The sequence below is a fragment of the Triticum aestivum genome, chromosome 1D (assembly GCF_018294505.1).
Source record: "Triticum aestivum cultivar Chinese Spring chromosome 1D, IWGSC CS RefSeq v2.1, whole genome shotgun sequence".
Lineage (NCBI taxonomy): Eukaryota > Viridiplantae > Streptophyta > Magnoliopsida > Poales > Poaceae > Triticum > Triticum aestivum.
The window spans coordinates 475,559,663-475,582,896 of record NC_057796.1 but is presented as its reverse complement, the minus strand read 5'-3'; the positions used below and the strand labels follow the sequence as shown (position 1 = coordinate 475,582,896).

The following is a 23,234-nucleotide window of genomic DNA, read 5'->3' as shown; positions in this document are numbered from 1 at the left end:
CTTAACGGCGTTCCGTTACGGTGGATGCCACGTGTCGGTCACCCTTGACGAAAGCACTTCTGTGACGCGCGATTTATCGTCATGGAAGTGGACACTTCCATGATGATAATTTTGGTAATGTCATGGAACACTTCTACGACAGCACAGGTATGACTATCTTGATTCTGTCATAAATTTGTCATGGATGTACATGCATGACAAAAAACGCGACCTACTGTGACAAACACGTATCATCACGGAAGTGTATTTTTTTGTAGTGGTGAACCCCTCCTCATCAACTTGTTCATCGGGACCATCGTCATCCGAGTCCGATGCATATGCACGGGAAAAAGGGATGGAATGGTCCATTGTCTCTTGCAAATGATATTTGTCGAGATCACCCACATTGTTGTCATGGAGATCAACTTCATTGTCATCGTCCGCATACTCATCATTCTCCTCTTGCAAAGCTCATCTTGGTTGTTTGTAAACGGCTCAATGTTGGCCTCACTTCTTGGGTCAAAAGAGGTTCAACAATTTCATCTCGCTTCAAGGGTGGGGGGCTACTAGCAACCAAAGGGGAGGGGTTCCGGTTCATGTCCAAATGCAAACTTGAATCAACCTTCTTCGTTGCAAATAACTCAAGAGCCTTGTCAAGTGATTCGGCCACCGTTTCCTTGTATGCAACCCAACGTTGCTCCGAGTTGACACGCATTGTCTTTCAACGGATGTGCATTCCAAAACCTACATTATGCCTTCCCTCCAACTCAACGATATCATTAGGGTCCATCCAATTCAAATCTTTCCTCACTTGTTGCAAGAGCTCCGCATAGCTAGGACTACTATCAAACACCATGTCAAGCTCATCCGGGTCCGGTTCAATATTGCCTTTCAAGAAGTCATCTTTGTCCCCATGATGAACAAACACACATGTTCTTCACATCCCTATAAGCATTCAAACAACACAACGTAACATTACTTCCATGAGTACTAATTCAAGGATTAACACGGAATACAAACCCTAAAATATATATCAAACAACAACCATAACCCTAACCCTAACCATAACCCTAGCCCTAAACCTAACCCTAGCACCAACATAAGAACACCCATAAGAATAACCCTAACATACTAACAAAGCCTAATCATAGGAAATTGGCAAACAAACATCTCACATCTCCATGCAAATCTCTAGATCCAAACAAAACTAGGATTTCCCCAAACTAGCAACAAATGAGCAATTTGATAACATTACTTGGATCAAAACAAGGGGATCGGAGAAGATTACCTTGAGGGAGGTTTGACTTCGAAATCCACGGACAAATTCTTTAAATTTGTAAGATTTGGGAGAGGATTTGAGAGGGGGAGAGAGTGGGAGAGGGGGCAAAGCTTGGGTTGGGTGTGTGGGGTGGGGGGAGTGGGGGCTAGCCAAGTGGCTGGATAAGTCGCAGCGCCCGAGCGCTAGGCGCTGCACATTAAATGTGTGGCGCCTAGCTTGGAGGCGCTGCACTGCTGGGTGCGGGCCCAGGGGCTGCCACGATGGACTGGCGTGCAACACCTCAGAGGTAGGCGCTGCACCGTAGGATGTGGCGCCTGCGTGGCGGGCGCCACACAAAAAGATTAGGGACGTGAAATAATTTGACGGGCAATTCATTCTGTGAATTGATTTCGTCCCGGGGTCAAAATTGTCAAATTTACCGGGTTTCCAGGGGAGATCGTGTGGAGGCAGAGAAAGGAAGACGAGCGCGGGGAACGGTAAATCAGAAGGCGGCCGCCGCGGCCTCGGTGGCGCTGCTTGGGTCACTGAAGATGGGGAAGATGGAGAGGGGAGAGAAGCGTAGCAGGGCGGTCGCGGCGGCGCTAGAAGTTTGAGTGATTGGAGCGCCGGCGAAAGGAGGAGCGCAGCATCGACCCAGCCTGCCTGCCGCCGACGACCAAGCCTCAGGTATGCGCGCGCTCCACGGGGCCTAGCAAAGAGAGCGCCGTAATGCAGTTTAGCCCCGTTCAGTAGCTGCGCAAGGACCAGAGCCACTCCCTTGGCCGATTTACAAGGGTGAGCACTGAGCAGAGCACCCGTTCATCGATTAGAAGCGCTCGTTTCTTACCATTCTTGCTGAGGAGAGTAGAGCACCCATTGTTCATTCTTACGAATTACACTAGATTTTGGGGGAATATTTATTTAGTCGATGTTTTTACCGTCAAGGGGCATGCTCACAAACACCTCCAGGAGATAGGTGAAGATTAGCGCGAGGGGGCATGTTTTTTGTGCTTTCTAGTGAGACTGGTTGTAGCATTTTGTTTTCATCGACACATGCAATTTACTTGTGGTATATAAGTAGCTTTCCTCAGGCAAATTGATAAAGCAAGTCCTCTCTCACTTTGTTTGTGCCAGCGAAGCAAGTTTCTTAATTATGTCTATTTCTTCATGGCGATCTGGCATTGTTGTATTCTTGTGTGTGCCAATGAAGCAAGTAGTAGATAGGTAGATAGAGATAGAGGTAGAAGAGATAGAGAGAACAAATCTACTTGTGCTCAGTAACTTTTCAGGCCATTTGATAAAGCAACTTCTCCCACTTTGTTTGTGTTAATGAAGCAAGGTTTCGTTTATTCTCTGTATGTCCGTGCAAGAGCATGTGCCTTTGCTCATTTTGTGTTTTGGGGTCTTTGTTGGTCAACACTGATCAGTTGCCTGATACAATACATTCCATTAAACCTTTGGGACAACACGAGGCATTTTTCTGAGAGAACACTCTTACTTTTCATCTGTGATTGTTGCTACGCAGATGGATAGATAGATAGATAGGACACTTTTACTGAACTTCTCAAGTCATTTCGTTGATATTTTCTGTTTTTCTTTGTTCCTTACTTAGCATAGTAAAGTGTCTTCTCCACAGTCCAGCAATAATGTAGCTTATCCATGGTCTTATTTAAGATGCAGTAGCTGTGTCTTGCACCAGATTTTTGTAGCAAGTTTTCCATGTTCCTCAATAGCACAGGATCCTTGCCTGAATTGGTAATTTTTACTACTGGGGCATATCAGTTTTGTTCCAGTAATACTAGTTGGAACAATCTAATTTAGCTTGCCTAGTTGGTATAGTACATTGCCTAGGCGACAAGCATGTTAATTTGCATTTCATGTTAAGATGATCCATTTATAAACCTGGATCTTACAGTAAAGTTGCTTTTTCCACACAAAAATGTTGCATTCTAAAAACTTCTCACACAAACAAACTAGCATAGTACTATCTGGGGAACATATAGGTCGTTTTGTCGTGAAAGGCAAGCAACCAACACATTTTTTACTTATAAACCAACTATATGTGAAGCAACTTATTACAATTCAGTTGTGCACAAGCCAACCTAACATCTCCTATGCATATATGCAGGTCAGGATCGCTCACAGGCAAAACGAATCGACAATTCTGGCTTCAAGTTTCCAAAGACCTTGTACCCAGAATCTTCTAAGAATCAAATCAAGGGGAGAGGTAGGAGGATAATTTTCTAGATTCCTGTGTCTCCTGCCAAACAGATCAGAATACTACGAGTGTTGCTACAGATCAGGGTTGTGACAAAATAAACACACCTAGATTTCTGTGTTTGCGCCTGTGCTTGCATAACTTGTTGTGAAGACTTCTATGTTTTTGTTTCTCTTAACCTTCAGGACGCCATGGCCGCCTCTTTTTCCTGTTTGTTCCACCCTTTCTTGTGTGGTGGCATTTTGTCCCCTGTTTTGCTTTTGCCTGTGCGTGATGGGGATCAGCTGGGGGCATGGTGTGGGTATGGGCACGTGCAGGGGTGAGAATCACATGATGGACCGACCCCTTTCCGTTTTGGGTATGTTTTTGCCACAAGCGAGTGGTCCTGCCATTTATAGCACGTGCGCCAGGAAATTGGGATGGCGCTCGCGCGCCATCTAGTTGCCTCCCTCACATAATGCATACTCCCTCCATCCCAAAATAAGTGACTTTGATTTAGTACAAAGTTATTACACTTTGTACTATCAAAGACTTTTATTTTGGGACGGAGGGAGTACTATTTACTACCATAACTTTGCGATCTCAAATTGCATAGCTGTTCTGCCGTTATTTGTTCTACATATATGGAATGTAACAATGCTCCTTTCAACTGATGGAATCGCTGGTCTGTTAGGGGAGAATACGCCCCGGCAGCTCCCCGAGAACGAGCGTCCATTTCCTACATCTCGGGGAAGCGGAAGCGCCCTGAACCCCTCGCCGATTCGAGCGACGACTACTCAAGAAGTTTCCTTCCCTCTCACGACAATGACGCCAACGGCCGCCTCAGGTTCGTCTGCTTCCCCCTTTTTTTCTCGGATCAAGAGCAGAGCCGCCACAGAGCAGAGGCTTGTGCAGCTTGGGCAGGAGATGTACATGGTGTCAAGTAGTGAAGCTTTTGATTCGTACTTCTGTACATGTGCTTGAGAATATTTGCTTCTCATTTTAACATAGGATTTAACATAGGACGCCTGGTTGTAACCTGACTGAGTTGATGATACATCACCTGGCATCTGGTAGTTTCGTTCTTGCTGCTAGCTTTATCTGCTCAAGAATGAGATGCTAAACTGTGCTAGTCTCTAGCCTCTAGACTGCAGTGACTGCAACATGTTTTTGCGTCTGCAGAAGTCCGAAGTATAGACTTGTCAGTTTTTAATTGGTTCTAACTTGTAACACAGAGGTGAAGAGCACCAAACCATGTACTTGACAACATCAAGATGCATATGCTTAGTTTTCAACACTTTGATCATTATTAGCAATATATGGTGCTTGATCTTCTATTTTTTTAGCAATTAATATAGAGTGCTAAATATTCAATATATAGGCTTAATTTTCAATCAGAACAACAAAAGACACAAAAGGCTACGGTTTACTCACTGTAAAGGGATGCATTGTTGTCTGGTGGTTGGGCTGGACCGAGCAGACACCCATACAGAGCGAGCCAGAGCGTGGCTCTGACTGAACTTGGCTCGACTCCAGCCCTACCCTCTATATATACCGAGGTGAGCGGGGATTGTGGTTATTGCCTCTGATTGCTTCTAACTATCTCATAATCTCGAATACAGTTCATTGAAAATATGAAGGGGAGCAGCGTAGTGGTTGCTGTTTTCTTTGTCGGGTGCCTAATCATGGTTGGACAATGTAAGCGCACCTTCACTATCATATTGCTTATATCCTTGCAGCCAGCCCACTATGTTTCAAAACTATTGTTCCCCTATGTACATAAGATACTTGCCTACTGTGCACTGACGACCATACAATATGTCATATGCAACAGGTCGCCCCGACCCCAAGAGCACCTACAAAGATGGCCATGACAACACGACTATGGTGGCCTCATCATTAGATGAGAGCAAACTTACCATAAAATGGTGTGTCGCAAGGAATTGTAACACCAAAGGTGAACCAAATGCCCATCACTGCTTTTGCTGCCTCAATGCGCGCGGGGGGGGAGGCACCTTGTTTTAGTTCCAGAGGAGATTGCCAGGATCACTGCCCAACTTTGCCACCCGGAAAATAAGGATGTTCTAGCTGATATGTATTTGATCGCATCCCTTTTAGTTCCATAGGAGATTGCCAGGATCACTGCCCAACTTTGTCACACGGAAAATAAGGATGTTCTAGCTGATATGTATTTGATCACATCCCTACCTAGCTGTAGCATCGTCGCCGATCTAGGCATCTGTGTAGGTCTTCGTAAAGGATGCAACATGTGGCTGGGATATTCACTAGCGGTGGGATCTGTGTGAATCTATTTTCATTCATGTATTTGAAGAATTCTAGTTGATGTAAGCTCACAAAACCTCCAATTAGAGCAGATGGGATACGTTTGCAGATCATAAATTCTGCACCCGATATCAGTGGCGAGCATGCTATTTTGCATCTTAATTTGTTGTGCTTCCAGTACGCCTTGTTTATATAGTGATAGCAATCTTTTTTGCTTCATGCATTCGTGCTTCCTACGTACAGCGGAATTTCAATCTATTTCCATGCTTCTAGGTAGCTTCCTATGTACTGCTGCATCTACCATCCTTTGTTTGTCTGATTGGAATGTCAATCTATTGCCATGCTTGCTGGCTGTACTTTTTTTTTCATTAGTTAGCATATATACTTCCTAGGTGTCCTTCGTACAGATACTTCTTCCATGCAATGGAGCTTCACTCTCTTGCCATGTTTCGTAGATGTACAGATGTAAAGTCCATTGCTTCGGAGCATCCATGTTTTTTTATGTATAGATAGAACTGCAATCATGCATCTTGATTTAGTATATGTGTTTCCATTGTTTGTAGATTTTCATTTTATTTTTTTATTAAACAGACATGCTTCATTGTATTTCTCATCACTTGTATAATTTCATTTACTTGCATTGCCATTTCAGGTTGTAATTAGCCTTTTCATTCTAGTAATAATGCATATATATCCTATATTTAATCCATATCTAATTATATTTCATTGCATATATCTCCTCAGGCGGTCTCTCTACGTCGGTTGTAACCCTGTGCTTTAATGCTTAAGACAATTACAATGACACGATCGCCAATCCATCTGCTGGAGTACATAATTGTATATGTATGCTTCCATCTTACTTATTGTTGCTTTGAAATGCTAAATTATGTGGTTCAACTATACATATGTTTTTCCACACTAGTTCGCCAAACATACCTTGCTTATATGCTTCCATTCAAACCTTTTGTTGCTTCAGTTGGAATGACGTTTTGTTTCAGGTGATTTGGACAGTGTTGTAAGCACTGTTTGAATACTGCCGCATTGACTAGTTATTTCTTCAAGCCGGCAGACGAAAACTGATATGCAGCTGTGTGTCACATCCGCACCAAGATAATGCGTGCCTTGAGGAACTACGCCAACGGCCAGCTTGAGGGCCGCATTGTCACGCTCCCATACATAAGCAAGTAGGAAAACTCGTAGAAGCAACATCCAGTTTGCAAGGAACGATTTGATGTAAATTGTTTGTCATGGAAGCAGAATTGTTTGTCCATGAAACTATGGAAGCAAAATCTTTCATCCATGGAAACAAAGTGAGCACATTTTTATTTCTTGGAAACACATCCCTGATGTGTTTGTAGCAAGTGTATTCATTCTAATGATTCTTCCTATGGAAATGTCCTTTTTGTGTAGAAGCGATTTTCCAATTGATGGAAATATGATGTTGGTGTTTTTGAAGTAAAGCAAATCACCACTTAAGTACAGCTTCATATACATTTATAGCAAGTTTATGTCATCATTGGTAGACGGAAGCAAGTATAAATCACGAGAAAACGATGCTTCCGTTAGCATGGAAGATTGGTATTAAAGCCATGCTACCATAAGTAAGGAAACACATCTTATAAATTTCATAATTAATAGCAGAATTTACTTGGGAAAAATAACCATATTTTTCCGAAATTATATCCGCAAATAATGGAATTTGAAGCCAGGAAGCAGTTCTAGGAAACAAATCACAGATTGTGGGGACAACAATTAGGAAGCAGCAGATTTCACGGAAGTAGTTATCGACAAATCAAGCATTTATAGGTCAGACGACTGGAATGTACCTAATCGCTAGCAACCGGTCTGACAGGAAGCAAACCATCGGTAGTAGTCTGATGCCTAGCGGTGCCCTTTAGAAAGCATGCTGTGTGGTTAGAAAGCTGATTCTTCAAGGCGTGGCACCATGTCTTGGATGTTGCACATTCAGAATCTCAGATGCGTGTCACCGTGAGCATTGTAAAGTAGGAACTGAAGGACATGCTTTCGTATGTGGCTGGTACCCTTCCAAATGGACAGTCAGTTTTTCAGCAGCAAGTAAATTAGTATTACTACTACTGATTCCACACCAGTGGCAAACAACGACCAATGAACGGGTCCCACTGTTGCCGAGTGTGGGATCAGACCCATCGTTTCTTCCTCTGCTTTGGAAGAAACAGAGGACCCCTAGATGTTTGTTTACCTCTTCCAAATCGTGCCACACTGCTGTCTGTAATTGGTAGTTCCTGGTGATAGCCTTGATCCTCCACCTGCACCCATGGCGCGCTCCTTCGGCTGCAGCGAGCGTCCACCCCGTCCACCTTCTCAACTGTCAATCACCGCCTCCCTCCACATCCACGATCTGGTGCGAGTTGCCTCCACCCTGCTGTGTCCATGCTCCAACAGCAAGCGGAAAAGACTTCAAGCAAGCCAGACGAGCAGCATCTTTATCTTTGCAAAGCAAACACTGACCATATATTTCTGCCAAAGGGACCGACAGAAGAAGTTTGTAACTAAGCACTTGCAATCGTTCTGCCAGGGGATGATACAAAATTAACAAAAAAAACCACTAGAGTACAGCGCATACCATATATGTTAAGGTAAAAAAGGATTGGCCTGGTTGGATTCTCATTGCAGAAGGATATCACAAGGCGAGGGACTTGATAGTTACATCAGGATCCAAGGATACTCATGAGTGTGCACCATGCAGTTAAAGAATTGTTTTGCATCGTATAGTAGTACTTGAAACAGCCGAAATTTGTGCTGATCAACTTGAGGAGAATGCTGCGAAATTTGTGGGGATGATGCTTGGAAGTTTTGTGGTGACAAAATTGGGAAAGCACCACTCTGTTTCAACTGTGATGATGATAATAGTTACTGCATTGGCCCAAGTGCTGTTGATAAACTCCAGGTTTCATTGCAGTTCCTTGTCTAACCTTTAACTCATTAACATCATCTCCAGCATGAAGCTGTGGAAGCTGCATCTGTACTTGTTGTTTCTATAATTGTTGCTGTACTGGGAGCTGCTGTTGAAGCATTTGTTGCTTTTGCTGGTACTGTTGAAACATCTGATGCTTTGTTTGCTGACACTGCATCACATGATGATCCTGCTGTTGCTGCTTCAGCTGCTGTAATGAACTTGCATTTTCTTGCATGGAGTTACCATTAGGTTGGTGTACTCATTGGGTTGTGATATAACATGCCACTACTTGTCTGCAGTTGTGTATTCATTGTCTGCATCGGCCCGGTGCTTCCCTATTGTAATGCGCCACTCGACGAACCATGTTGCAAAGAATTGAAATTGCCTCCAAATTAGAGCGAATCTGATGCTATATGCTTGCACCATTTTGCTGCTTGGGGCCACTGAAGTTTGTTGTTGGAGGCGCAGGTACATGCTGGATACCATCTGCACTAGAGGACTGTAATCAGGTACTTGCTTGAGTATTAGTATGCCTATCATGCTGCTGCAAATTTTGGGAAGCCTGTTTCTGCTGCAAAATGCTAGAATTAGGAGCTTGTCCTGAAGGTGACTGGAACTGTTGCTGTATTTGTGGCTGCACTAGCTTCCTTTTTTTTTCTGCACTACTTCCTTTGTGAACTCAAGATACTGATAATTTGTTTCTCGTATTGAGGAACTTTGTCCCACATAGCAGGTTGGATAGTACTCTTTCTAATTAGCAGCATTTGTAATATACGGTCCAACATTATTTTAAAGCTCTTCATTCTGTCATACTCCCTCTGTTTTAATTTAGTTCGCGTATTAGTTTTGGTCAAAGTCAAGCTTTGTAAACTTTGACTAAGTTTATAAATAAAAATATTAACATATACAATAACAACCCAATATCATTAGATTCATTATTGAATGTACTTTATCTAATGTACTTTCACATCATATAGATTTGTTATGGTAAATGTTTATGTTGTTTTCTATAAACTTGGTCAAACTTTACGAAGTTTGACTTCAGTCAACTCTAATATGCAGAGTAAATAAAAACGGAGGGAGTACTTTTCAGATGGATTTTGAGGTGGTATAATGTTGTCAACATGCTGTAGCTTCACAGATAATTTATTGAACAGTTCACTGAGTTCTGCAAAGTATTGATCCTTCAGGCTCTTAACCTGTGAAACAACAAGAGACCACATGCACATAAATTTGGTGCACAGCTAGATAGAGATGAAAATACAACAGCTAATAGAATCAAATATGGCACCCGCAAGATGTTTGAAGTAGCTTTTAGAATCATACAATACAAATATAAAACAAAATAAGAAACTATAATATCCTTAAAATAAAATCGCTCTAATAAATATTGCTAAACTGCCTTGAGGCTTTATACTACATCTAGATATTCTGTATGGTTGTATGCTACATAATCCGCATTCATACAGAATTCCGCATACATATAATATATCTTACAAGAAGAATGCCAGAATGTTGTGCATCTACACACATGTTAATATGAAATTTCGGTTCCAATTCCAGAAGAGGAATTTGTTGGAACACATACCAAAAAGAAAGAGATGGGCAACATGAAGTGCAAAAGTAAAGGATCCAACATCCAACATGGCATGTTGTTTCATCTTCTAACAATCTAGATCAGGGCAATCTCAACATCTTTGTTCTAGGGGCACTGTTTACGAATTTTAGGAAGTTCCAACAAAGGGAGTGCAAAAAGGATGATATCAGTAGTGTGCCGCGTATACCTGGCCGTCCGTCGGGCCGGGGCGGGCCTAACAAAACCCGAAGCAGAAAGCCTGGGCCCAGGCCTGGCCCGGCCATCGGGCCTAGATTTCAGGCCCAAGCACGGCCCATCAGAGGAAAAGCCCATCAGGCCTCAGGTCAAGCCTCTTCCCTAAAATGCAAATATGCCAATCCCAAGCCCGGCCCGGCCTTTGGCTTAGATTTCAGGCACAGGCCTGGCCCATGGGCAAGACCAGACTGGGTCGGGCTTTTTTGGCCGGGTCAGGTTGGGCCGGCCGGGCCGGGTATCCCATGGCCAGGTATGGTGCCGCGTAACAATGGCGGGTGAGTAGGCCAGCACGCCCCTGGTAACAGGTTACCAGCCATGGGTGAGAAATGGCACCCGTCACTGGTAACATATTACCAGTGTCAGGTTACCGTGGCAGGGTGCCCTGCCCACCACTAGTAGCCTTATTGCAGCTGCTACTGGTAGGCATTCCTGCAGTAGTGCGATAAGCTAGTTTAAACTACACACAAGGATTGTTCGAGGCACAGGTACATGCTGGATACCAGCTGCACTAGAGGACTGTCATCCGGTGCTCATACTTAACAAACTTGCTTGAGCATTAGTAGGATTATCATGCTGCTGCAAATTTAGGGAAGGTTGTAGCTGCTGCGAAATGCTAGAATTAGGAGCTTGACCTGCAGGAGGCTGGAACTGTTGGTGTATTTGTGGCTGCACTGGCTTCCTTTGTGAATTCAAGATACTGATAATCTGTTTCTCATATCGAGGAACGTTGTCCCTCATAGAAGGTTGGACACTACTTTTACCAATTTGCAGCATTTGTAATATGCGCTCCAACATTATTTTAAAGCTCTTCATTTTATCATACTGCTCAGATGATATTTGAGGTGGAATAATGCTGTCAACATGCTGTAGCTTCACACCCATCTTATTGAATAATTCACTGAGTTCTGCAAAATATTGGTCCTTTAACCTCTTAATCTGTCGACAACAAAGACCACATACACATTAATTTGGTGCAGAAGCAATATAGAGATGAAAACAGAACAGCTAATAGACCATGGTTTGTCATTAAGTCAGAAAATATGGCATTGGCAAGATATTTCAAGTATTCCCTCTGTAAACTAATATAAGAGCGTTTAGATCTAAATGCTCTTATATTAGCTTACAGAGGGGGTAGCTTTTAGCAGCATACAGATCTAGAAGTAAATAAGAAACTATGATGCCCATAAAAAAAAAGCTTTAATAAAGATTGCTAACTGCCTTGAGACTTTACAACATCCAGATACATTGTATGGTTATATGCTCCATACTCCACATTCATACAGAATTCCGCATACATGTAATATATATCTTATAAAGACTGCCAGAATTTAGTGCATTTACACACTTGCTGTATGAAATTCCAAAAGAGAAATTTCTAGGAACACGTACCAAAAGAAAAAGAGATAGACAACATGAAGTGCAAAAGTAAAAGGCCCCAACATCCAACATGGTGTGTAGTTTCATCTTCTAACAATCTAGATCAGGGCAATCTCAACATCTTTGTTCTAGGGGCCACTGTCTACGAATTTTAGGAAGTTCCAAGGAAGGGAGTGTCAAAAAGGATGATATCAGTATCATGTCTTACCATTTGATAGATCTCCTCTTGCCAATCACCTGCACCTGCATGGCCTGTTTGAGCAGTAGAATCCACAGATGTCACATGGAGAAGAAGGTTGTCAATGAGTATCAGGATACAATGAACAACCAACAAATAACAAGCTACAAGCAGGGGCAATTGGAAAACTTGTGAACCAAATAAGACAATCACAGAAGATCAATATGGACAGCTTAGTCATCATGATTATTGCACAGTAGCATTTTTCCAGAAAAAAATCCAACAAATAAGAAAACCCATTGTGGTGAACAAAAGTCAGAGATCAATAGGGTCAGTTTAGTCAAAATGATTATTACACAGTACTTGATCACTAAACATCACAATATATAATTCAATCTTCGAGCTGTCCTTCTATCCATCGTAATTCAGGTAACAAAAAGTGTGAAATGCAGTTTTAATGCTTTAGGACTAACTTGCCACCCCCTCGATAGTTCTAGGACCTATGGTGCATTTCACTCGTCAGAAAACATATAATTGCATCTGAAATGAATCTGGTTGTCATCTCCAAAAAAGTTTCAAATATTTTCAAGCTAGTTCATGTAAACTATTTGAGTCGTACTTAGGGAAAACCCAGTGCAATGATGCCAGTTGTATCTAAAACATCCCACCTAAGCAAAAGTCCAAATACCATTGTTGAAGCCTAGTTAGTGAGGAAAAGGAGAGAGAATGTATATTACCAAGATACAACCATTATCAGGTAACCCAAGATAATTATTCTTTTTCCCTCACAGAACATATTAAGTGGCAGCTCATTTAGATACAACAATAAGATATTAGCCACTGGAAGAGTTGTATCTAAACACGTATTTAGTGCATATGATAAAACACAAGATACAATGCACCGGGAGTGCCCTAAGGGTTTAATAAGAGTTGGGATCCAAAAGTCCAGGTTGTAGTCTAACAAGGACCTTGTATTATAGTCCAACGTAACTGTTAGCACGATAAGTAAGGGCGTGGGGGTCCTGATGGACAACACACATTTTCCCCTAAACTTTTCTATGTAAGGTAAAAATAATGCCCAAATGCTTCTTAGTGCAGCTGCACTAATTGGGCTTCCTGAGCGCACGTAGTATACGACAAAAAACTCACACGGCACGGGGTGCATCCGAGCAGACCTGCTATAAAGGGTAATTGGCATCCCGTGTCATCATTACACTACAAAAAGGGAAAGTATCTGGTCCTCATCCCTTCGAACGCGCCCTATTTTGCACACATCAATCAAGAAAGGAAAAGTACGTGCATTTATTTGGGTTTTATAAAATTTAAAAAGTCATAGCTTTTGATTAGAGTATCGGTATTCAGATTCATATTCACCGTTGGGTTTCTCGCGACGAGTTCTTCAAAACTAGATCCCATATGGGTATATTTTGACGAACTTTTCTTAGAGCAACTTTGATGCTACATTGGGCAACCTTGGCGCTACAAATAAGCAACTTAATTGCACTGTGTGTATTAGTGAATTCACCTAGTAGCCTTCTAATTAGTTGTGTGCAGTAGTGTTATAAGTGGTTAACATGGTTGCTACATTGCATATATCAAAAACAAAGTTGTTGATAGTTTGGTTGCCTACCATACTATGGAAGTTGCTTACCATAGAGTGGAAAGTTGCCTAAGATGGCTCCTAAGTTGTCGACCTCAAAAACCTAGTTGCCTACGTCGCTACGAAGTTCCCTACAGGTGATCCTCAATTTCCTACAATACTATGGAAGTCGTCCATCAAGGGATATAAGTTGGCTACAACATCAGAAAAAAAAATGTGGGATCTAAGTTGCCTATCATGACTCTAAATTTGGAAACTAAGTGGGGGACGGATTGTATGAGAGCCTTGTGCTTTCCATTTCGAGGTGGGGGGGGGATTGTGTGCCCGCCAACACTACAAAAAGCGTGGGCGCTAGCCAGGTCACGACTAGCTCTTCAAAACGTGAACCCATATGGATATGTTTCGATTTGCTTTTCAAAAGCAACTTTGATGTTAGATGAGGCAATTGTAGTGCTAAACAGAAGAAACTCACTCTATTAGAAGCAACTAATTAGTAACTATAAGCGACTAATTAGTAATAACGAACAACTTTTAAAAAAGAGGTAGGTAACACCACATCACCTTCATAAGCAACTTTCCTTCTACTAGAGGCAACTTTAGTTAGTTCACCAAAATAGGCAACTTCACTACATTTGATGTCCTAGTTAATTTTGTGTAACATTCTCCTAACTTGCTCACCGCTACTTCTAAGTTGCCTACCATTCATGCTTGTATGTCGTTATTTCTAAATTGCCTATAATACAATGAAGTCGCTTGTCGTCGATGCTCTATTGTCTGCCATTGCTAGTTATGATCGGCAACAATAAGCCACTCACTACTAATAGTGAACAACTTCGAGAGGTAGATAACAACACATAACCTTCCTAACCATTTTTCGTTCTACTAGAGGCAACTTTAGTGCTAAAAATAGCCAGCTTCACCAAATGTTGTGTTCTAGTTAATTTTGCCCGACATTCTCCTTTGCTCACCGGTGCTTTTAAGTTGCCTACGGTCCTTCCTCATATGTCGTTGTTTCTAAATTGCCTATAATATTCCGAAGTCGTCTACAGTTGATGCTTTGTTGTCTTCTATTGCTAGTTATGGTAGGTAACTTGATGGTGAATCTAGTTAACTTGATAGTAATGGTAGCTAACAATATAAGGACTTTCTATTGTAGGCATTCATGCTAGACAAACTAAGAAGAAATTACTTTTCTATAGCATTAAAGTTGCCTCCATAGGATTTTTTGTTGTTAGGCAATCATACTGGGAAAAAAGAAGTTGCTTCCTATAGCACTAAAGTTGCCTCAATACCACCCAAAGTTGCCCATGAAAAAAGTTTGTCCAAACCTACCCATATGGGATCTAGTTTTGAAAAACTCGTCACGAGAAACCCAACAGTGAAAACAGATCTGAGTTCCGACGTAGAACCAAAAATTATAGCTTTTTAAATTTTTTGAAACCCAAATAAATGCATGTGGGATAGGATCGTAGTTGATTTCCTTGTAAGGTGAAGACGTCGAGTACTTTCCCTTCTGGATTCGGCTAGCTTTGGAATCACGTGGTGGGGGACACTAGTTTTGCTTTTTTGGGAAAGTGACAGACCGACTTTCCGTATATGGGCAACTGCTCGTCAGCCCCAATGAATGCACGGGCGCTAGCTAGCCATGTCCAAAATAATGAGGCCAAATCGACAATACTGCTTAATTGCATCACTTCGCACCCGCCACTAGTATTATGGTCCCAGATTAGCCATGGGCCAAACATACCAGTGGTGAGTGTGTTGGCCCTCCCACCACTGGTAATTGAGTTACGAGTGGCGGTCTATGCTACCCACCCGCCCAGATTGGCCCAAATTAGCCATGGGCTAATATCTGAGCTCAAACTACGGGTGGCGGTTAAAATATGACGACCGCCACTGATACTTTACAAATCAATTGCGGGCTCTCTTGCCACCCACCACTGGTACATTTTTAGGTATTTATTGTCATTTTTAGGGGTTTAGGGTATTTTGGGTTTTGGCGTTTTATGGTTTTATGATATTGTATGGGAAATTGCAAAAACAATATTGGTTGTGGGACTTAGAAAACAACCATTGGCTGGTCCTGTCTACTATTACCCGAACTGTTAGACCCTTCAACCATCGGTAAGTTCACTCCACTTAATTACTTTATAATTAAATCAACCCCCACAACACCTCCGGTAAGTTCATTCCACTTAACCCTAGGCCACACAGGGACCTGGCCAAATTCCCCTTCTTCCTTTGCCCAAATCCCTAGCTGCCCATCGCCCTCGCCTTGCTTGCACGGTCGTCACCCTCGCCAGTCACACGTGCCCGGACCACCCTCACCGCCGCACGGTCCTGCCCAACTTGGTCGCCGGGTGCGTCTGCCTCAGCCACCACAGTAAGCTCTCTCCCTCTTCTCCCTGTTGATCAGAAATTCAATCTCGAGGCCTAGGGATTTGATTCTCATGACGCAAATCTTAAATTCAACTCATTAATTAGTTCTAGTATAGTTAAAAGATATAGTTCTTAGTTATGCAATTCTGATTAGTTCTAGTATATACCTCCCAGTATAGTTACAAGACGTAGTTCCTAGTTCCTACTCTAATTAGTTCTAGTATAGTTCCTAGGTAGTTGGATGCATGTATAACGTGATAAATCAATTTATCTATGTAATGCGATGCATATATAATGTAATGTGCAAAAACGCTGCCACGACAGCAAAAAAATCTGACATGGTAGTGCTTTACGTTGCCGTGGCAGCGTTCATTTTTCACCTAGGGGGAGGTTACCGGTGGCGGGTGGGGGAACGTGCCGCCACTAGTGTGCCACATACAAGTGTGAATAGGCCAGCCCCCACTGGTAATAGGTTGCCAACCATGGGTGAGAAATGACGCCCGCCACAGGTAACATATTACCAGTGTCAGGATACCATGGCGAGGTGCCCTACCCACCACTGGTAGCCTTATTGCAACCGCCACTGGTAGGCATTGCTGCAGTAGTGTGATAAGCTAGTTTAAACTACAAGGATTGTTCGAGGCACAGGTACATGCTGGATACCAGCTACACTAGAGGACTGTAATCTGGTGCTCATACTTAACAAACTTTGAGTATTAGTATGACTATCATGCTACTGCAAATTTTGGGAAGGTTGTAGCTGCTGTGAAATGCTAGAATTAGGAGCTTGACCTGGAGGTGGCTGGAATTGTTGTTGTATTTGTGGCTGCACTGGCTTCCTTTGTGAGTTCAAGATACTGATAATCTGTTTCTCATATCGAGGAACTTTGTCCCTCATAGCAGGTTGGACACTACTTTTACCAATTTGCATCATTTGTAATATGCGCTCCAACATTATTTTAAAGCTCTTCATTCTATCATACTGCTCAGATGATATTTGAGGTGGAATAATGCTGTCAACATGCTGTAGCTTCACACACACCTTATTGAATAATTCACTGAGTTCTGCAAAGTATTGGTCCTTTAACCTCTTAATCTGTCGACAACAAAGACCACATACACATTAATTTGGTGCAGAAGCAATATAGAGATGAAAAGAGAACAGCTAATAGACCATGGTTTGTCATCAAGTCAGAAAATATGGCAATGAAAGATATTTCAAGTAGCTTTTAGCAGCACATAAATCTAGAAGAAAATAAGAAACTTTGATGCCCATTAAATAAAATAGCTTTAATAAAGATTGCTATCTGCCTTGAGACTTTACTACATCTAGATACACTGTATGGTTGTATGCTCCATACTCCGCATTCATACAGAATTCCGTATACATATAATATATATCTTATAAGTGGAATGCCAGAATGTAGTGCATCTACACACTTGCTGTATGAAATTCCAAAAGAGGAATTTCTTGGAACACAGACCAAAAGAAAAAGAGATAGACAACATGAAGTGCAAAAGTAAAAGGCCCCAACATCCAACATGGTGTGTAGTTTCATCTTCTAACAATCTAGATCAGGGCAATCTCAACACCTTTGTTCTAGGGGCCACTGTCTACGAATTTTAGGAAGTGCCAAGAAAGGGAGTGCCAAAAAGGATGATATCAGTATCATGTCTTACCATTTGATGTATCTCCTCTTGCCAATCACCTGCACTTGCATGGCCTGTTTGAGCAGTAGAGTCCGCAGATGCTGCATAAAAAGCAAGGTTGGCAAAGAGTATCAGGATAAAATGAACAAAGCCAACAAATAACAAGCTACAAGTACATCGTAGGCATTGATGCAGAGGCCGGGGGTTTAACCTCCTTTTCGAAAAGAAAAGAAAAACATCGTAGGATGGAATGCAGTGGCAATTGGAGAACTTGTGAACCAAATCAAACAATTACAGAAGATCAATATGGTCAGCTTAGTCAATATGATTATCGCACAGTAGCATTTTTCCAGCAAAATTCCAACAAATAAGAAAAACCAATGTGCTGAACAGAAGTCACTGAAGATCAATAGGGTCAGTTTAGTCAACATATGATTACAGAGTACTGGATCACTAAACATCGCAATATAATTCCATCTTCAAGCTGTCCATCTATCCACCGTAGTTCAGGCACAAAAAAGATTGAAATGCAGTTTTGAAGCCTTAGGACTAACTTCACACCACTCGATAGTTCTAGGACCTGTGGCGCATTTCACTTGTCAAAAATCATATAATTGCATCTGAATTATGAATCTGGTTGTCATCTTCAAAGAAGTTTCAAAGAACATTCAAGCTAGTTCATGTAGCATCACATTAATTTCATAAACTGCTTTGAGTCGTACTTAGGGCAAACCCAGTGCAATAATGCCGATTGTATCTAAAACATGCCATCTGTGCAGAAGTCCAAATACTGTTGAAGTAGCCTAGTTAGTGAGGAAAAAGAGAGATATTGTTGTATCTTATGAAAATACAACTCTTATCGGGTAACCAAAAATATTTTTTTTTCCTCCCACAAAACATATTAAATGGCAGCTCCATTAGATATAACACTAAGATATAAGCCATTGGAAGAGTTATATCTACACACATTTAATGCATATGATACAACGCAAGATACAATGCACCGGGAGTGCCCTAAGGGTTAAATAAGAGTTAGGATCCAAAAATTCCGGTTGTAGTCTCATACGGACCTTGTATTATAGTCCAGCGTAATTGTTAGCACGATAAGTAAGGGTGTGGGGGTCCTGATGGACAACACACAATTTTCCCTAAACTTTTCTATGTAAGTAGGGCAAAAATAATGAGAGGCCAGATTGTTAAGCTAGTTTAAACCGCACAAGGAATGTAAGGTGACAACAGGAAGATTGACATAAGAACATGGAGAAATAGAAGATGAGAACAATAAGAGCATATGATGGATCTACAAAAAAAGTATATGTGAAAAGTGAAAACTTACTACTAGAGGAAACTTCTTGAAGGCCCCTCTGTGCCTGAATAAACTGGTTTTGCTGATCCATGTTATTTTGTTGCAAGAGCATGGCTCCTGAAGTTTGAAGTCTTTGCTGCATGGAGGATTGCTGCTGCATCCTTAATTGCTCTTGTAGTTGGTTAGGCTGAGACTGGAACTGTGGCATAAGATGTTGCAATTGTTGAAGTTGGTTGTGTTGAAACTGAGGTTGCATCAAACCCATTGGTGGCTGCTGAGCATGTTGTTGCTGTGGTTGCTGAGCTTTTCTTTGTTGCATATGCATCCACTGCATGCTTGAGACATTAGGCACAGTTCCAAAAAGTTGCTGCTGCTGTTGATTTTGTTGATGCTGCTGTAGACTCGACATGTTTGCCTGAGAGCCCAATTGTTGTGGCTGATACAAAGGTATATACTGCTGGTTCAACATCTGATGTGTTTGCTGCACATTCAAAAGATTATTTGACTGAACTGCTAGCCTCTGTTGCTGCTGCATCATCACAGCACCATTCTGTTGACCAATTAGCTGATTTTGTTGTAAATTTGGCTGTTGTCCCATCAACTGTTGTTGCTGCTGTTGTAAAGGAATATTGGGCTGCTGACTCTGCAGAGAAGGCTGTTGATGCTGGTGATAAATTAATTGCTGAGATTGTTGCTGTTGCTGCCTGCCTGCCATTTGCCTTTGTGCAGCATAAACATCTTGTGAAGTGCCTTGCGCCAAGTCATTATTCATTGTGTTTTGTGGAATGACAGACGCAGTCTGCATCGTTGATGTTTGGTTGACACCTGGCAAGTTCTGTCTGATATTAGTGAGTGAAGAAGCTTGTACAGATGTAGAAGCATTTGGCTGCCGGGCCTGTTGCTGAGACATCAAGGGAACTGCTGATGTCTGTGCTTGATTACTGCCTTGTGGATGGAGTCCAGGGGCTGTTGCAGAAAAGGTACCATATGTGTGTTAATAAAGTATCTTGTGAACAATACTTCCTGTGGAACTGTAAAAGGCACACAAAGTGTTGAAAGCAGCATATTACAGACCAAATGAAGGCGTTCTGCATTTTCAATGAGAAAAATAAATGTACCGGAGCAATTAAAGGACTGGCAACCTGATTTGTTTTAAAGAGCATGCAAACAAGTGTTTGCATATCTTTATTAATATGAGAGTCAACGTAAATACAGCTGACAGCTAACCAACTGATCTACCTTCTAAAGGTAGCAAGGAGGGAATAAACATAATTCTACAAAGAGCTGAAGATCGCTGCTGTGAACCGGTGAAAACCCGGTTGAACAACCCAATCCGGCGATGTACCAGGGGTCAATAAAATATTCTGTATGTGCGAGGAATCTGACCATTTTAAGGTAGGAAGGCGGATTACCCCAGTCAAATAACTAGTCTGTTCATTTGCTATCTTCGTACTTAACATTGCTTCTACCATACTAACAGAAAAACCATGCTATAATATTATATTGAACCAATAGGTTGAACTGAGGCACTTACTGTGTCGCTCCAAGTTCAATAACTACGTACACATGACACAAGCTGGATGCAAAAAGCTTATACATTATGCTGAAGAGGGTGGAGGGTGATTTAATGCAATAAAGCACATAATCTCAGCACTTGATGCAATAAAGCACATAATCTCAGCACTTGATGCAATAAAGCACATAATCTCAGCACCTGATGCAATAAAATATATTGACATCCAAGCGAAGATGATAAATTGTGCAGCACAGTTTAGTGTATATGGTACGTTACCAGGGTTGTTTTGATTTGGAATCAGCTGAGCATTTCCAGCAGCCTGCTGTCTCTGCGTCTCCATGGAGAGCAACTTCACAGAAATCTTCCGCAAATAATCATACTGAGTAATACAAAAAGAAAACGATGTAAAGTTGTATACCAAATTACTGATAGTGGCTCACAACCAACAGTTCTTGTGTGATTAGCACTTTTCGCACGGTCGAGGATACGTTAAATTACCTGACTGGTTGCTTCGGTATAGACCTTTTCTTCGAACCGCGCAGCGATTTTTTTAAGTTCGCTCAGTGCCTCTGGCGCCAGAGACACAGATACTGGCAGATGATTCTTCAGAGTGTCCATTCTACACGCACAATGCACAATGTGAAGAAATAGTACGAATAGAATGGTTTGCCCTAGGTGATCAGACGCTGTGCCATGGCAAATTTGTGTTAAAACTGTTCAGAGTTAATGGAGTGATAAGTAGGATTCAAATCAGACGGGATTTTGACTATATATATATACAGAATCAAAATAGAAACTGAGAGCTAGATCGACGACGGGCGAATCTGCCGGTGCCGCTACGAATCAGTATGCACGAAACTGGAAGTTTAGATCGAAGCGGCTCGTCAGATGGATCGATGAAAAAAAGTCCTCTTTTTTTCTTTGCGGGAAACCGAAAGAGTAGACGAAGGGGAAATCAGATCAAATCAATCAATGAATTAGAGTGAGTCCCTACATACACACGTACATCTTATCGACGATCCTGCCGCGCGCCTCGGGCTGGAGCTGGGCGCGCCAGTCGCCTCCGGCGGGGGGCGGGTCAGCGGCAGCGGCGGGGGCGGCGGCGGCGGGGCCACACCCTTGGGTGGGCCGCCAGTTGGGATCCATGGTCTCGAGGGGATCGATGGAGGTGGAGTGTCACGACCCAATCTCTCTTCTTTTCAATCCAAAGAGAGAGAGACAGAGAGGGATCTGGGGGAGAGGAGAGGAGAGATTGCAGGGGAGGGGGGAGGGGAGAGGTAGAAGAAACTGCAGAAGCCAAGAGAGAAACTGACACATGAATTCAGGGTTTTCGGCCCTTACAGATGGTCCCCGCTCGGCCACAACACCGGCTCACAAACCCCACGCCAAATGGGCCGGGCCAACCAGGCCGGCCCGCGAGCACACCCGGCACGGCCCGCCATGGGCCAGGCATGGCACCGGCTAAACGGGCCCGGCCCGGCACGCCCTGGGCCATGCTTGGGCTGCTAGGCTGAGCACACGGGCCGACACAGCACGGCCCGATTATCTTTTTTTATTTTTTATATATCTCTATCTATATGGCCCAACAGGTAAAAATAGGCTAAAAACGCCGAAATCACTAATTGAGGAGCGCTCGCCGCAACGATTAGTCGGGGAGCGCTCCCCGCGCGCCAAGTGTCACGCGCGGAGCGGTCGTGAGACTTTTCCGAGGTGCTCCGCGCGCGACACTTGTCGCGCGCATGGCGTCTCCCGTGATTTCCGGTTTCCGGTTTCCCTTTCTGGTTTTTCCTTTTTTCACTTTAGTCCTTATACTTTTAATGTTTTATAAAACCTTTTGATCTGTTTTGAGATCTGTTTCTCTCTGGTGTGGGCGAACCGTCGTGAAGCACTGTTCTTTCTTTGCCGTCGTCTCCGCCCGTCGCGGCCGCCGCTCTTGTCGCGTGGTTACGGCGGCCCCTGTCCCGGCCGCCGTGCTTGTTGCCTGCTCTTACGGCGGTCCTTCTTTAGCGTCAACCGCGCTTCCCCGTTCGCGATATCGTCGTTCCCTACCGGTTGCCTTCGTGGGTTCCCTGTTTCCCTTTCTCATTTCTCTTTTTGTTCCCATTATATTTCCGGAATATGGAGATTTATGGGGTAGTTACGGGTGGGGACTACCAACACTATCAGATGTCAAGTTTCAACTGGGTTTTGTGGGATTAGTTCTTGATAATCATTGTGTTCCTTGCAGTTATGGCTTGTCCTTTTTGCCGTATGCCTGGTGGCCCATGTTCTTCTGTTGATTCTTCTGTAGATGGGTTCAGTGTGGTCCTGGATCGGCGTTGTTGGAGGCGTGTTGTAAGAATATCATTTTATAATTGTTCCATTTTTGGCACACACGCTTATTTCTTTTGGTGCTGCCTCATGCTGTTTAGGTTTTGATTATGATCCTTGTTTTGATTTGTTGTGCAGTATGTTCCGTGCAGTGTTAGAGCTCATCTTGCTCGTTACATCGAGGAGTGTAGGGCTTTAGCCATAAGGAGGGGTGATGAAGATACTGATCTTGCTCTTCAGTGCAATGAGGGTTATTTGTATGGTGTTCTGTTTAGTCATGGTCGGGTGAGGAGCAAATTCCATGGTCCTTCCTGGGAACGATTGGTCAGTGATTATGGTGTTCGTCCTCGTGATATAATGACCATTAGGCTTGAACATTATGGAACGTGGATTGGTATTGATTTTTATCGTGTTGGTCGTGGAGATGCGTTG

The 23,234-nt window shown here is 42.7% G+C and overlaps 1 protein-coding gene, 1 long non-coding RNA gene, 1 other non-coding gene and 1 pseudogene across 6 annotated transcripts; 2 read left to right on the top strand and 2 right to left on the bottom strand.

Moving 5' to 3' along the window:
- Positions 1-1,694: 1,694 nt before the first annotated feature.
- LOC123176862 (uncharacterized) lies at positions 1,695-6,007 on the top strand. The gene is made up of 5 exons (XR_006488683.1): positions 1,695-1,924; positions 3,366-3,464; positions 4,129-4,281; positions 5,057-5,132; positions 5,269-6,007. It is a non-coding gene; the product is annotated as an uncharacterized lncRNA (long non-coding RNA).
- Positions 2,641-2,726, top strand: LOC123183934 (small nucleolar RNA SNOR75). The gene has a single exon (XR_006492917.1). It is a non-coding gene; the product is annotated as a small nucleolar RNA SNOR75 (small nucleolar RNA).
- Positions 6,008-7,315: 1,308 nt separating the features above from the next.
- LOC123183160 (mediator of RNA polymerase II transcription subunit 15a) lies at positions 7,316-21,767 on the bottom strand. Of its 4 annotated transcripts, XM_044595908.1 has the most exons (10): positions 21,499-21,765; positions 20,991-21,111; positions 20,769-20,871; positions 19,007-19,942; positions 17,701-17,771; positions 16,813-17,116; positions 12,072-12,115; positions 11,119-11,422; positions 8,323-9,854; positions 7,316-8,216 (listed from the first exon to the last, which is right to left on the bottom strand). In XM_044595908.1, the coding sequence occupies exons 1-9, from the start codon at positions 21,636-21,638 to the stop codon at positions 9,850-9,852; spliced, it is 2,028 nt and encodes a 675-aa protein (XP_044451843.1). In that variant the 5' UTR covers positions 21,639-21,765; the 3' UTR covers positions 7,316-8,216; positions 8,323-9,849. The 4 variants fall into 4 exon arrangements, with proteins under 4 accessions (XP_044451843.1, XP_044451846.1, XP_044451845.1 ...); XM_044595911.1 differs by lacking the exons at positions 7,316-8,216; positions 8,323-9,854 and having other exon boundaries at positions 11,144-11,422; positions 17,063-17,116; positions 21,499-21,766; XM_044595910.1 differs by lacking the exons at positions 7,316-8,216; positions 8,323-9,854; positions 11,119-11,422; positions 12,072-12,115 and adding an exon at positions 12,124-16,046 and having other exon boundaries at positions 17,063-17,116; positions 21,499-21,767.
- On the bottom strand, positions 8,403-9,857 carry LOC123183161 (uncharacterized; annotated as a pseudogene).
- Positions 21,768-23,234: the final 1,467 nt, after the last annotated feature.